The following is a 14,495-nucleotide window of genomic DNA, read 5'->3' as shown; positions in this document are numbered from 1 at the left end:
TGAACTACTGTGTAAGCTGTTTTCACTGTCCGATCCCACACCTGCAGTGTGGGAACAGAAACCTTGGCCTACACTGTGAGGTTGTAGGTCTCTTCCCCCCACTTTAAGCTGCAAGCAACTTTTCAACCTCGGAGCCCCACCATCAGCCCCTCGTGTAAAATTACAAAATCGTCCAGTAGCAGCTTAGAGACCAACTAAGTTTGATCTTGGTATAAACTTTCGTATGCATGCACATTTTTTCAGATACACTGAAACAGAAGTCGCCAGACCCTTATATATAGTGGGAGGGTGGGGTGGGGTTTTTCTCAGAAGGGTAGTAGGATATGGGTGATTGACTCAATGGGTATGGTAAACCTGTGGCTGTTAACGATTGCAGTTAGCCCTACAGGAAAAAGCAAGGGATAGTATGCAGATGACCAAAAATAGCTTTAGCCTATGTAATGAGATAAGAACCCAATATCTCTATTCAGACCAGGTCTCTCCATAGTTTTCAGTTTAGTAACTGAATAGAGATATTGGATTCCTGTCTCATTACATATGCTAAAGCTATTTTTGGACATCTGCATACTATGAGAGCTGTTCTCTCATGTTTGAAAACTGCGCCTGAAAGAGGAGCCTCTTTCCCCAAGGAGTTCCGCGGGAGTCCACTCGGGGTGGAGCTACCGGGTTGGGCGGGTTGGAAACGGCCCCCGAGGTTGCCTCTGTCAACCAGGCAATGATCCACTCTAGAGCTTTCCTATCTCTATAGAAGAGCGTCGGGTAGTTCCGCGGCGGAGGCTGGGACTGCAGCTCCCGGTATCCCACGGGCGACGGGCTTCCTGCCCCTCCCCTCCCCTCTCTCCGCCCACATCCGGTCTCCTTTCCCAGCCGGCCGTTCGCATCCTTGCGTTCTCCCTGGGCGGCTCCCCGGCGGCGATGCGGCGATGTTCGTGCAGGAGGACAAGATCTTCGCGGCGAAGGTGCTGCGGGTCCGCGTCTGCGCCCTGGACGGCACCGAATGGCTGGAGGAGGTGCCCGAGGACGCGGCCGTGGAGCGGCTCAAAGAGCGCTGCCTCAAACGCGTGAGCGGAGGGGAGCAGAGGAGGGAGCGGAGGGGGGCGCTGAATGCGGGGCCTGGCCAGGGGTCCTTAATGTGCTCGGAGCGGCCCCGATCCTGCTGGGTTCATCAGCGGGGGTGGGGAGGGAGGCTTTGTAAAGGTGGTAGACGCGCCCGCCTCCCCGCTTCATAGCTGTCAACGCTTCCCTTTTTTTAATTCCGAATAGGATTCCTCGCAAGAAAAGGGAGAAGTTGACAGCTATGCCCCGCTTGCAGTCGCAGTTGTTGCCTCGAGAAGCTGTCGGATCCGACCCTCGGCCCTCTGGGGTTGGGAGTCAGGGGTGCTGCTATGCCCCCTCCTCCGCGGGGTCTTCTGCAGGCGAAGCTGGTGTTCAGCTGCGGAATTCCAGCCTTCCCTACCTTGCGTTCACTTCCTTCTCTCCCAGGGTTTTTCTGACCGTTTGTGATTTTGCAGAACATAGGGGCTGGGTTTTGTTTTGTTGTTGCTGCGATGTACCTTGGAAGCGTTTGGCCCAGGTGGAAAAGGCTTGCGTGCACACACACCCCATCCCCACCCCCAGTTTAGTAGTTTGATTCAACTTCTGCTTCTTTTTACTTTCCCACCTCAGTGTGCATCCGGCAGCCTAGAGGATCCAAAATGTATAACACACCATAAATTGATACATGCAGCTTCAGAAAAGGTGCTGACCGACACAAAAACGGTCCTGGAGGAAAATATTCAAGACCAAGGTAAGGGAGTGTTGTGATAAGTAACACCCCAGGGAGTATCCAGATACCCAGAATGTGCAATTAGTCTTAAGCAATGGGCAGAAGTGTGCCCATCTGAATTGCTGTCTGGAGGACAACTTTCAGCTTCTTAAGCACTCAGGACACTGAGGGGAATGTGACTATCATTTACTGCCATATGCTGTCCTCAGAAATAGTATTAAAGTCATTACTCTGCAGGCAGCCCCCCGTTTATGCACGTTCAATATGTGAACAATTGTGTATACGTGCATCATGCTGAAGCCAGAAGTGACCTGGAAGCATCATGAAAAAAATCACTGAAGCATCTCTAAAAGGGGGAACAGGGTGTTGCAGGCTTTTCAATGGGTTTCAGTTATACGCGATTTCACTGACGTGTGCTGTGCCTCAGAACACCCATATAAATGGGGGCCTGTATTTCATTTCTCCCTGTGGACTCATCTTCTACTGGTGGGGGCATAACACAACAGAATACTTTATCTTCCCATACACCCTTTGCAGAAAATGTGCAAGGAAGGCTTGTTCTCTGACTCCAGACAATTCTTCTCTCTCTAGATGTTTTAGTGCTAGTCAAGAAAAGAGCTCCACCTGCCCCTCCAAAAATGGTGGACATTTCTGCAGAGGAAAAAGTGAGTCCAGGGGCCTTGTGGGGTGGCTTCTTCTGGCCTTTGCCTTGACAAGTTGTAGAAAGATACCTGTGGCTCATCTGGCTTGGATTTCAGGAGAGAGTCCATCTTGTCAGCTTGTAGGAGTATTTCTGCTTCTTTCTTTGCATCCTTTAAGGCACAGTCTGCCTGTGTTTACCCTGTGAGTCTCTCTGTGAAAAAACAGTCAGCATGGGAGCTATCCAAAGCCAGTGCAGAGCAGATCTCCCAGGGCGCTGGGAGAAATTTTAAGAGTGAGGTTTAGGAAGTAGAGCTGTGTGGCTGATTGTGTGCATGTTGGGTGGCAAAGGCAGATCTGGGCAGCAGGTGGGAAGCAGCTGCTCTCTCCCCCCCCCCCCAAGCCGTCTTTGAGCTCTATGTCCCTGCAGCCTATTTTGGGCGGTGTGTGCTGATCATTCAAGATCTCCTAGGTTCTATATTTAGCTGCTTGCTGGCAGCCTTCCTGTCCTCAACTGATAAGCAGGGTGTCTGTATCTCCCCAAGAGAGCAGTTATCAATGCACACATCTTGTAAGGCATTTTTTTAAAGGGCCAGGGGATATTTTTTCTCCAACATTTTTGTGGAAGAGATGAAAAGAACTGCAAGACAAGAGGCATGACTAGCTGGCCAACAAAATGTGCATGTAGGGTGGTTGGGAAAGGGTGGCTGTTGCATCGTCCCCCCCACCTGGTGGGCACCATTGGCAGAGAGTGAGAGGGTGCTTCCCTAAAGGATCTAGAAAGGCTGCTCATGAAATGAAACCCTCATTATAAGAGGAATGGGCATTTCCTTTCTGGAGGAGCTGATTCTTGTCTCATTGATGCCTGCTTCTTTGAAGGAGATTGCTGCACTATGCAGACAGCATATTTCACTTCTCTTTTAGCGGAAACAGGAACAGAAGGCACCTGACAAGGAGGCAATTCTGAAGGCAACCACCAGCCTCCCATCCCACAGTGTGGACCGCAGTGTGGCTCACCACAGTATGAGGGATGTGAGTACTCTGCTTCTCTTCTGGGCTGCTACAGTCTGGGGCCCATCAGCTCTGCTCAGCGATCTCTAGCAGTCACTACTCTGCTGGCTAGGGATGCAGGTGGTGCTGTGGTCTATACCACTGAGCCTATTGGTCTTATTGATTGTAAGGTTGGAAGCATGATGGGGTGAGCTCCTGTTGCTCTGTCCCAGCTCCTGTCAACCTAGCAGTTTGAAAGCATACCAGGACAAGTAGATCAGTAGGTACCACTGTGGCAGGAAGGTATACTTGTCAGAGTGTTTCGTGCACCAGAAGTGGTTAAGTCTTGCCACATGATCCGGACGATGCGATTAAAGGAATTAAGGTGGGGAGCAAAGCATTCACAGATGATCTAGTAATCACGGTGGAAGATCTGATAGTTTTGTTATCGGAAGTACAGTGATACCTCGGGTTACAAACGCACTGGATTACAGACTCCGCTAACCTGGAAGTAGTGCTTCCGGTTAAGAACTTTACCTCAGGATGAGAACAGAAATTGCGTGGTGGCAGCAGTGGGAGGCCCCATTAGCTAAAGTGGTACCTCAGGTTAAGAACAGTTTCAGGTTAAAAATGGACCTCCCGAACGAATTTAAGTTCATAACCAGAGGTACCACTGTATGGAGGAAAATAAAAAAAAAAATCGACCTAGTATCAGGTTTTAAATTAAATAAACAAAAACAAAACGTATAGTTAAAAATGTCTCAGGACAAGATAAAATTAAGATAGAAGAGAAGGCAGGTATAAATATTTATAAAAGAGTGAATTCTTTAGGAATTTGGCCAACAGGAAAAATATAAATATAATTAAAGATAACTATGAAAAAACATGGAAAGAGATAAAGAGGAATTTAGAGATTTGGAGAAGAATAAATATGTCATTGATAGGAAGAATATCATTGATAAAAATGAATGTGATAATAGAGTACAGTGGTACCTCAGATTAAGTACTTAATTCATTCTGGAGGTCCGTTCTTAACTTGAAACTGTTCTTAACCTAAAGCACTACTTTAGCTAATGGGGCCTCCTGCTGCCACTGCGCCGCTTTCTGTTCTCATCCTGAAGCAAAGTTCTTAACCTGAAGCACTATTTCTGGGTTAGTGGAGTCTGTAACCTGAAGCGTATGTAACCTGAGGTACCACTGTATTGTCAAGAGTATGTAGCTTGTTGCTTGAATGGGATACTAAGGATGAAGATGTCAAATGTGTAGTGATAAAGTGGGCCAAAGACATGGGACATAATATCCAAATGTCAGATTGGAAAAAATTGTGGGGAAATGATTTGTACATTGTACATTGTTAAAAGAAAATTATATGAAAATGATGTATAGGTGGTATTTAACGCCAGTAAAATTATCATAAATGTACAAATCAGAAGAAATGAAATGTTGGAAATGTAAAGAGGTAGAGGGTACATTTTATCATGTGTGGTGGCAATGCAAAGTTATAAAGAATTTTTGGGAAAGGATATACCGTATTTTTCGCCCTATAGGACGCACTGTCCCATAAGGCGCACCTAGTTTTTTGGGGGGGAAATAAAGGGAAAAATAAAGGGAAAAAAATATTTCCCCCCCAGGCGCGGGGCTGGGGCGGCCCGAGCTTCCCCTGACCCCAGCCCCCAAACAGGCAGCTCTCTGCAAGCCGTGGGAGCCCAGCACTGGCTCCCGCGGCTTGCGGAGAGGTCCGTGAAGCCTGGACGCGCTGATTTCAGCGCGCGCAGGCTTCGGGATGCCGGCAACTCTCCCCAAGCACCTGGAGCGCTCCCGCTGCTTGTGGAGAGGTATGCGAAGCCTGGGCGCGCTGATCTCAGCGCGCGCAGGCTTCGGCATGCCGGCAACTCTCCTCAAGCAGCGGGAGCGCTCCCGCTGCTTGCGGAGAGGTCCGCGAAGCCTGGAGAGTGAGAGGGGTAAGTGTGCACCGACCGCTCTCACTCTCCAGGCTTCAGCGAAAGCCTGCATTCGCCCCATAGGACGCACACACATTTCCCCTTCATTTTCGGAGGGGAAAAAGTGCGTCCTGTAGGGCGAAAAATACGGTATAATGAATTGGAAAAAAAAACTTAAAATAACTTTTGTTAAAAAGACAGAAGCCTTTTTATTAAGAATAACAGCAAGGGAAATACCCAAAAAAATATAAAAATCTATTTGTGTATGCAACCACGGCCGCACGAAAATTGATAACCAAATGCTGGAAAGAGGAAAAAATTTTCACGAAGAAAGATGGGCAAATTAAGTTGATGGAATATACAGAGATGGCAAAATTAACAGGAAGACTCAGTAAATTTGTTAACAAATTTAACAATGAATGGGAATTATTAATTTTTTTGCATATATGTCAAAGCATTGTATACAAGTTGATACATCAGGATTCGAAAAACATTTGCAGTATTATGATGATAGATAAGAATTAGATATATACAGATGGAAAATATGACCTGGACATGCTTGATATAACCAAAAATAATGGAACCATGGAGAGGGGAGAGGGGAGTCACAGGATGGGAAAATTCCCACATTGTGATATTGTATCAATGTTTATTTTATATGATGTTCGTTATGGAAAAACTACTTTAAAATTTTATTTTTTTAAAAAGAGACGAGCACCACACCCCATAGTCGATTTCAACTGGACTTAACTGTCCAGGGGTCCTTTACCTTTACTCTGTTGGCTATGAGCACCCAGGGACAGCTGCTCCCTCCTGCCCTTCAGGGGCCCAGTTTACAAATTATGGTTCTGTTTAGCCATCATTAAAAATAAGTGATGGTTCACTGCAAAGTAGTTGCATGCTTCTGTACTAATGAATCCTCGCTGGGTCCCTACACTGCTTCCTGTTATTGCTACATCAGGTCATAAACAAAGCTGAGTCTGGCTCCCATCTTGCTGGAGTCAGGGCAGCAGAAAAGGTACCCAGTCCAGACAGCACTGGATTCTAGCTGTGGCTGCCTCTCTGTCAGTGTCATGTGTGGAAGGTTGGCTGCTTAGGAATCTCAGACCAAAAGGTATTCTCCACCCCTGTGTTAAAGGTAAAGGTAAAGGTACCCCTGCCCGAACGGGCCAGTCTTGACAGACTCTGGGGTTTGTGCGCCCATCTCACATCTATTGGCCGGGGGCCAGCGCTGTCCGGAGACACTTCCGGGTCACGTGGCCAGCGTGACAAAGCTGCATCTGGCGAGCCAGCGCAGCACACGGAACGCCGTTTACCTTCCCGCTGGTAAGCGGTACCTATTTATCTACTTGCACCCGGGGGTGCTTTCGAACTGCTAGGTTGGCAGGCGCTGGGACCGAACGACGGGAGCGCACCCCGCCGCGGGGATTCGAACTGCCGACCTTTCGATCGGCAAGCCCTAGGCGCTGAGGCTTTAACCCACAGCGCCACCCGCGTCCCTACCCCTGTGTTAAGCCCTTATTTATTTATTTATTTATTTATTTAATTTTACTATATGCTACAAAAAAAGGAATAGAAAAAAAGAAATAGAAACAATACATAACCATACATAAAAACAATTTGTCTACACAATTTTCCAGAACGCAGACTAGAAAAGAAGAAAGACAAAAGATAAAAGAAAGAAACAAGAAAAAAATGAAGAGAAAAAATACTTTTCATAACCAGTTATTCCAAATTCATACTTCAAACATTACAATATTTAAATCCTAGTTAAAATATTATAAAAGACTTCCACCACATTCACCACACGTCTCTTGGTTATCTAATTCACCTTTACATCTGTTCTTCAGTCCCTTCCTTTCCTTAAATTATTTCGGAGTCCATCTAATCTTTGTATTCTCTGTATTCTTCACAAGGTTAGTCTAAGCACAACCAAACTTTCGTGTTTGATGCCTGTTTGTGTAAATATTCATTTAAGCATTCCCATTGTTTCTGTACCATAGTTTTAGATTTATGCCTTATTATATCCGTCAATTTTGCTAACTCCAGATACTCACATAGTTTACTTAACCATTCCTTTTTTTGTTGGGATGTTATTTACTTTCCAGTAACTGGCCACCAACATTCTCGCTGCTGTTGTTGCGTATAGGAATATGTTAATTTTATCTTTGGGGATATCTTTACTCAAAATTCCTAATAAGTACGTTTCTGCCCTTTTGTTATATGAAACCTTTATTATTTTTTTAATTTCTTCATGGGTTGTTTCTCAGAATTTTTTGATCTCTGAACATGTCCACCACATATGGTATAGAGTGCCCTTCATCTTATTGCATCTCCAACATTTATTACTAATCAATCTATTCATTTTTGCTAGTCTGTCTGGTGCCATATACCATCATTTATTTTTAACTATGGTTGAATGTCACTAGCAAACCAGGCCAGTGATTTGGCATCCTCCTTTTCTTGATGGAACTAATAACTTGTGTGTGTTGGAAAGCAATCAGGTTAATAAGATGTTGTGATCTGATTGACTTTTTGCAAGATTTCATGGATGGTGCTTTTCTAGTATTAGCGCAATATGAGTGTATTCTTAAGCTGCACCTCTTTCCCCGGGCCTTTGACACCTGAGCCCCACAGTGTTTTTCTGATTTGAACATTGTATTGTTATTTTATTGTAACCTACCTATAAACCTTATGGTGAAAAAAAGGTGTTTAAGAAACCCCCCATACCTTCCTCACCCCCTTCATTCTGCTCAGTACTCTTTGCCCTCCCTCGCTCCTGGCACAGGAACAAGGGCGGAAGGTGCATGCCTGACAAGTGACCTACAAAATGCCTTGACTGCCTTCCCTCTTTCAGTTCCAGACGGAGCTTCGGAAGATCTTGGTTTCTCTCATAGAGGTTGCCCAGAAGCTGCTAGCTTTGAACCCAGATGCAGTTGAGCTCTTTAAGAAAGCAAATGGTACGATGGGGTGTTTTCTGACCTTCTTCCTAGGACTTACATCCTGAGGTGTGTTTGGTCCACTGGTCATACAGAGGGGCTGACATGGCTCCTGCCGTGGACTGCAAGCACTGTTTTGGAGATTGGGAAGGTCTGGTGGGGAGCAAGTGCCCCCCTGCTTTCGTGAGTAGAGATCGATGCCCCAAGCACACATGGACCTGCTTTTCCGCAGCACTGGTAGAGCTGAGGTGTGAACTGACCTTGCCATTCTTGTCCCTAGCCATGCTGGATGAAGATGAGGACGACCGAGTGGATGAGATTGCCTTGCGCCAACTGACAGAAATGGGCTTCCCAGAAAGCAGAGCGGTCAAAGCCCTTCGCTTGAACCAGTAGGTGTCCCTGGCAATTGAGCCTCCCCTTGAGATGGGTCCCCGCCCCCCACAGAAGACTGTAAGTGAAGACTCATAGAATTGTAGAGCTGGAAGGAACCCTGAGGGCCATCTAGTCCAACCCCCTGCAATGCAGGAATCTCAACTAAAGCACTGATGGCAGATGTCCATCCAGCCTCTGCTTAAAAACCTCCAAGGAAGGAGAGTCCACCACCTTCCGAGGGAGTCCATTCCACTGTTGAACAGTTCTTACTGTCAGAAAAGTTCTTCCCAGTGTTTAGTTGGAATCTCCTTTCTTGTAACTTGAATCCATTAGTTCGGAACCTACTCTCCAAAGCAGGAGAAAGCAAGCTTGCCCCATCTTCCATGGGACAACCTTTGAGATATTTGAAGATAGCTATCATATCTCCTCTCATTGTCCTCTTATTGTCCTCTTCTCCTGGCTAAACATACTCAATTCCCTCAACTATTAAGACTTGGTTTCCATATCCTTGATTATTTTGGTTGCCCTCCTCTACACACCTTCCAGCTTGTCCATATCCACAGCACTCATTGAAATTAACCAACATGACAACAGGAGCTATAACCCTTTATATTGAACTTGTGCTTCGCTTCTGAGGATGAGCTGTTCCCTTTATTAAGCATTATATATATATTAAGTGATGGTCTGATGACTTGATACCAGTAAATGAATCCGAATTGGAGAGGCTCCTTCTCCCATGATTGCATTGCTATTTGGGAATGCTATGTATAGGCATGCTTAATTTTTTTTAAAAAAGAAAGGTTCCAGGGAGAGCCACCATGCGATTTCTCTCCCTGTTCCCTTTCCAACATATTCCCCAAGCATATTATAGGTTTTATGAGCCAGGGGAATGGCAGGGGGCTGTTGCTGGTAGACAGAACTGCAAGTGAGTGTGAAGAGATGGTTGGCTGCCTGTTTTCAAGTGACAGGAGCAAGTAGAGTTGGCCACTTGCTGCCTCTTCAGTTTTGTGAATACACAGAATATACAGAGGTTGTAGCTTTCTGCTGCTCTTGAGGGAATTGGTGGTGAATGGTGAATGCTCGAGCTTAGAATGGGAGGCCCAGCCAAGTTTCCAGGCTGAATTAGCCAGTTGGCGTTGAGTTCTGTGAGCACTTGCCATAGTTCCTGCCCCTCTATGGCTTGCTAAAGGTCCCCAGCAACACCCAGGTCTCTGTGTTCCAGGAGTGCAGTTCCACAGAGTTTCAGCTGTCCTTCATTTCCTCCAGCTTGTTTCTGGTGCACACGCATAATGCTCTTTCTCTCCCAGGCTCTCTTGTCTCATAGAATCATAAAACTGTAGAGTTGGAAGGGACCCTGTGGGTCATCCAGCCCAACCCCTTCAGTGCAGGAAGCTCAGCTAAAGCCACCCAACCTCTGCTTAAAAACCTCCAGTGAAGGAGAGCTCACCACTTTGCAAGGGAGTCCGTTCCACTGAAGTACAAAAGTGTGGCTGGTAGTCACTGTGGTTTGCAGGGCCACTGGCAAAAGTGGCAGGAGCCAAAGTCCACTGAGAATCGGCAAAGGGTAAACCCCCACCCCCACCCCAGTTTGTTTCTGCCCCAATGTAGTTGGTGCTGCTTCCTTACTTGTCAACTTTTTCACCCAGCATGTCTGTGACTCAGGCCATGGAGTGGCTGATTGAACACTCGGATGACCCCACCGTTGATGCCCCCCTGCCAGGTCAGTTCTCTCTGGAAAATGCCTCAGTGGAAGGAGTGGCAGCCCCCCCTGCCCAGGCGCTCGAGGGGCCCAACCAAGAAGTAGGGAGAGAAGAGCCAAAAGATGAGCTGACAGAAATATTCAAGAAGATCCGCAGGAAAAGAGAGTTCCGGCCTGATCCGCGGGTATGCTTTCTGTATGTGCACATGTGTTCTTTTGGATTTTGGTGTGAGAGTCTGCTGATGCCACTGGAAATGGTCCATAAATTCTCAGTCCACAGTGTGTCAGATTCCCAAAAAGGACATTTGATTCTATACAGTGGTGGTATTTTGTGGTAACTGCTTTTTTAATCTGAAAGCTGTGGCCGTCTGTTTTCCCCCCCAAAAGCCAACATGATAAAAATGCTTTTGGGTAGGATGGTAACCATTTAGAAATTGTTCAGCTTCCCAGCTTGTCCCCTGGGCTGTTGCAGGCATCTCTAGTGCTGCTGCTGTCAAAACACCCACTTCAAATTTTACAGCACTGACACCAAAAGGGCCCAATCTAGCCTGAGATATATTTTTGCATCTCTTTGATTTCACAGAGAGTGGTGACAAGTGGAGCTCAGCAAAATCAATGAATACCCTTTTATGGACAGGCTTATGTTTTACAATCTCCTTGCTCCTAGAAACTTGGCCTCTCTCCTCTTCTGCCTCGTACTTGGGTATGGCCGTCACCTCCTGGCCCTTGTATGTTGTAGACCTTTGGAAGGGCTTTGCCCTTGTCCCTGACATAAGCTCTGTGGTTCTGCTTTCAGGCTGTCATTGCCTTGATGGAGATGGGCTTTGATGAGAGAGAGGTGGTGGATGCCCTCCGAGTGAACAACAACCAGCAGAACGCAGCAGTGAGTACCTGTACCATCATGCCTGGGGGCTCTGCCTGTTCTCTTTTGCCTTCCAAACCATCACATGCACCTTGTGGGTGCCTTTTGTGTGATGAGCCTCATGATGTGGGTGAATTCTTTCAAGGTCCCTTCTGTGGGGAACGTTTAGCAGATGGCATGGCTTTTTCCTAGATGCACCAAGAATGGATCCTTTCATTTGAGAATGTGGTGGAGATGCATGTAATTCTCCCTCTTTAAAAACCCTGGGCCACCCCAGTGCAATTGAATTGGCACAATCCTTGATCCTTGCCATCAAATGCAGTAATTCCTGCTTAGTGGAGAATTTTATAAAGCTGAAGCTTATTTCAGCTCATCCTGTTAGGACTCCTTTGGGCTTGGGAGTTGGAAGCCACATGTGAGGAGCTAGTGTTAAGCAGGATAGCACATGGAAGTTGTACTTTGCAGTGGGTGGCAAATGCCAAGCCTTATACTGGAAAGGACCATTGCTGGGCTGGGGTGGTAGTAGTAGAGAGGGGTTAGAGCAGGTAGCCTGCTTCTGTGTGAAATCTCCATTGGCTTCCTTGGAGCTTGTGTTCGTCTGCCATACTTTTGTTTCCCTCATCAGAAAACAAATGTTGTTAGAAGATGGATGCTCTGTAAAAGTAAGCGAGGAGTGAGGCTGTTGCACTGGGGGGCTTTTCTTTAGTTCATCTGGTGGGCCACTGTGAGGACAGTATGCTGGGCTGGGTGGGTCTTCTGCTTCATCTGGCCACCAGATTCTCTAGAAAATGCTTGAAAAGCAGGTCTGTGTAGCAGGAGAAATTGTCTTCTTCCTGGGTGAGCTTCTGCTGCTTTCAGTTAAACTCTTAAGAAACTTTGTCTGTGTCTGAATTGTAACCCTTGTTTTTGTGCGGAAACTGTACTAAGAGTTCCAAACTAAGCATTAAAAAGCAGAGCCATGCATGAATTGTGTTTACAGCGAAAGGGAAGTACAGTGGTACCTCAGGTTACAAACGCTTCAGGTTACATATACTTCAGGTTACAGACTCCGCTAACCCAGAAATATTACCTCGGGTTAAGAACTTTGCTTCAGGATTAGAACAGAAATCGTGTGGCGGCGGCGCAGCAGCAGTGGGAGGCCCCTTTAGCTAAAGTGGTCTTCAGGTTAAGAACAGTTTCAGGTTAAGTATGGACCTCTGGAATGAATTAAGTACTTAACCCAAGGTACCACTGTAAAAGGATTTGCTGCCTTAACGTATTTCCTTCTGACTTGCTCTGCAGTGTGAGTGGCTGTTGGGAGACCGGAAGCCCACCCCAGAAGACTTAGACAAGGGAATAGATCCTGCCAGCCCCCTCTTCCAAGCCATCCTAGAAAACCCAGTGGTACAGTTGGGACTCACGAATCCTAAAACGCTACTCGGTCAGTACTCTTGGGCCAGTGGAAATCTGTGTGGGCTGAATTAGTATGACTCTTTGTAAAGGGACCCCTGACCATTAGGTCCAGTTGTGGCCGACTCTGGGAGTGCGGCGCTCATCTTGCTTTATTGGCTGAGGGAGCCGGCGTACAGCTTCCGGGTCATGTGGCCAGCATGACTAAGACGCTTCTGGCAAACCAGAGCAGTGCACGGAAACGCTGTTTACCTTCCTGCCGGAGTGGTACCTATTTATCTACTTGCACATTGATGTGCTTTCAAGCTGCTAGGTTGGCAGGAACAGGGACCGAGCAACAGGAGCTCACCTCGTCTTGGGGATTCGAACTGCCGACCTTCTGATCGGCAAGTCCTAGGCTCTGTGGTTTAACACACAGCGCCACCCGTGTCCCTTTGTGTTAAGCAGCCCCAAATCCTGCAGTATCTCAGGAGGCTTACAAAAAATGCTATTGCGTTTGAAATAAGAACCTAAAGACAGCAACAAAATGGAATCTGCAGCAATTAAACTGCAAAAGTAGTTCAGCCTATTGGACCAGTTACTTTTTGTAAGGGAATTTTCAGTCTCTCCAGTTGATGCTTGTTTTGGGGCTGCTTAACTGGACTCAGAGTCCAGGTTGGAAACTGAGATGGGGAAATGCATAAAATGTCGTAGTTTATCTTGTATCTTATAAATTGAACATCCCCACCCTCCTTTCTTTGGCAGCCTTTGAAGATATGCTTGAAAACCCTTTAAACAGCACTCAGTGGATGAACGATCCAGAAACAGGGCCAGTCATGTTACAGATTTCCCGAATCTTCCAGACGCTGAATCGCACATAGGAGGAAGAAGAGGAGGAAGAAGAACAAGATGACGAACAAGAAGAAGGGGGGAGGAGTAAACCTCCTTGCTTGTATGGTCATTTTGGACTCTTTTTGGCCCCGAGTCTCCAGAAGAACAAAAAGGGCAAATTGTTTACCAGGAGAGAGCAGAAGTAGTGTGTTGGGTGTTCACTCTTTGCATTTTGGGGTTGCTGTGTCACCCACTTTTTTGTTTGCAGTTCTGGCTTACATACTGTGTGATTATTATTATTATTCCACACACACACACACACACACACACACACACACACACACACACACACCGTGTTAGTGGAAGATGGTTTGAAGACTTAGGTGTTTGTTTTCTTTCAAGTGTTTCTATAGAAACAGGAAATTATACATCTAAATACATGAAAAGGTGTTCACAGTTATCTCAGAATGTGTTTATTGAAGAAATGAAAAGATAATTCATGTTTTTAATGTTCAGCCTGAGTGCAGAGGCCTCTTCCTGGCTGGCCCCACAGTGTCAGCTCCAGAATGTTTGTTTCTCCTCCTACAGTTACCTCTGCACTGAGATAACGAACGCCATTCTCGCATTCTGTTTTTTGTCATTGTAGAATAGAGAGACCCTGGAAGTAACCTTCCTCACCCCATCTGAAGGAGCTGGCATTAAGAACATAATAATTGGTCACCCCCAGCTTTTTCTTTCTGTCTGAAGCCCTTCTGAGGCCGGGTCTGGTTTTGGTCAGGGTTCCTTCGCAGAGAATAAAACACATCTTGCATGTGGCTGTCTGTGCTAGTTGTTTCTTGAGGGCAGCATGACCGGGTGGGGGGGGGGGAGACCAAGTGCTGTTAGACCTCTGGGAACAGGGTTGGTTTGTGCCTACCCTAAGAGCAGATTTGGTGTAACCAAGAAAAGCTGATTTGGTGGCTAGGAACAGGGTAACTGAATCAAGGCCATTACATATATCTTCAGGAACATGTCAACGCAAGTGTTCAGGAAGAGTAGCAAAGAAGGATAAATCCTGGCATTAAGCGGCTAATATCATGTACCTTTGGCC

The 14,495-nt window shown here is 46.5% G+C and overlaps 1 protein-coding gene across 1 annotated transcript; it reads left to right on the top strand.

Annotated features, from left to right (window-relative positions):
- The first annotated feature begins 841 nt into the window (after window positions 1-841).
- Window positions 842-14,220, top strand: UBAC1 (UBA domain containing 1). The gene is made up of 10 exons (XM_082208577.1): window positions 842-1,061; window positions 1,666-1,786; window positions 2,357-2,430; window positions 3,329-3,436; window positions 8,192-8,294; window positions 8,554-8,662; window positions 10,292-10,529; window positions 11,141-11,227; window positions 12,488-12,626; window positions 13,340-14,220. The coding sequence occupies exons 1-10, from the start codon at window positions 924-926 to the stop codon at window positions 13,453-13,455; spliced, it is 1,233 nt and encodes a 410-aa protein (XP_082064703.1). The 5' UTR covers window positions 842-923; the 3' UTR covers window positions 13,456-14,220.
- Window positions 14,221-14,495: the final 275 nt, after the last annotated feature.

Source organism: Podarcis vaucheri (assembly GCF_965113315.1).
Source record: "Podarcis vaucheri genome assembly, chromosome: Z".
Lineage (NCBI taxonomy): Eukaryota > Metazoa > Chordata > Lepidosauria > Squamata > Lacertidae > Podarcis > Podarcis vaucheri.
Note: the sequence above shows the minus strand (reverse complement) of the source record. Positions and strands in the feature narration are given on the sequence as shown.

Bases quoted from the DNA above. Each gene is read 5' to 3' on its own strand.
- UBAC1 (XM_082208577.1), top strand. From the start codon at position 924: ATGTTCGTGCAGGAGGACAAGATCTTCGCGGCGAAGGTGCTGCGGGTC. The intron at 1,062-1,665 runs GTGAGCGGAGGG...TTCCCACCTCAG, and splicing joins AAGAGCGCTGCCTCAAACGC to TGTGCATCCGGCAGCCTAGA. The intron at 11,228-12,487 runs GTGAGTACCTGT...CTTGCTCTGCAG, and splicing joins ACAACCAGCAGAACGCAGCA to TGTGAGTGGCTGTTGGGAGA.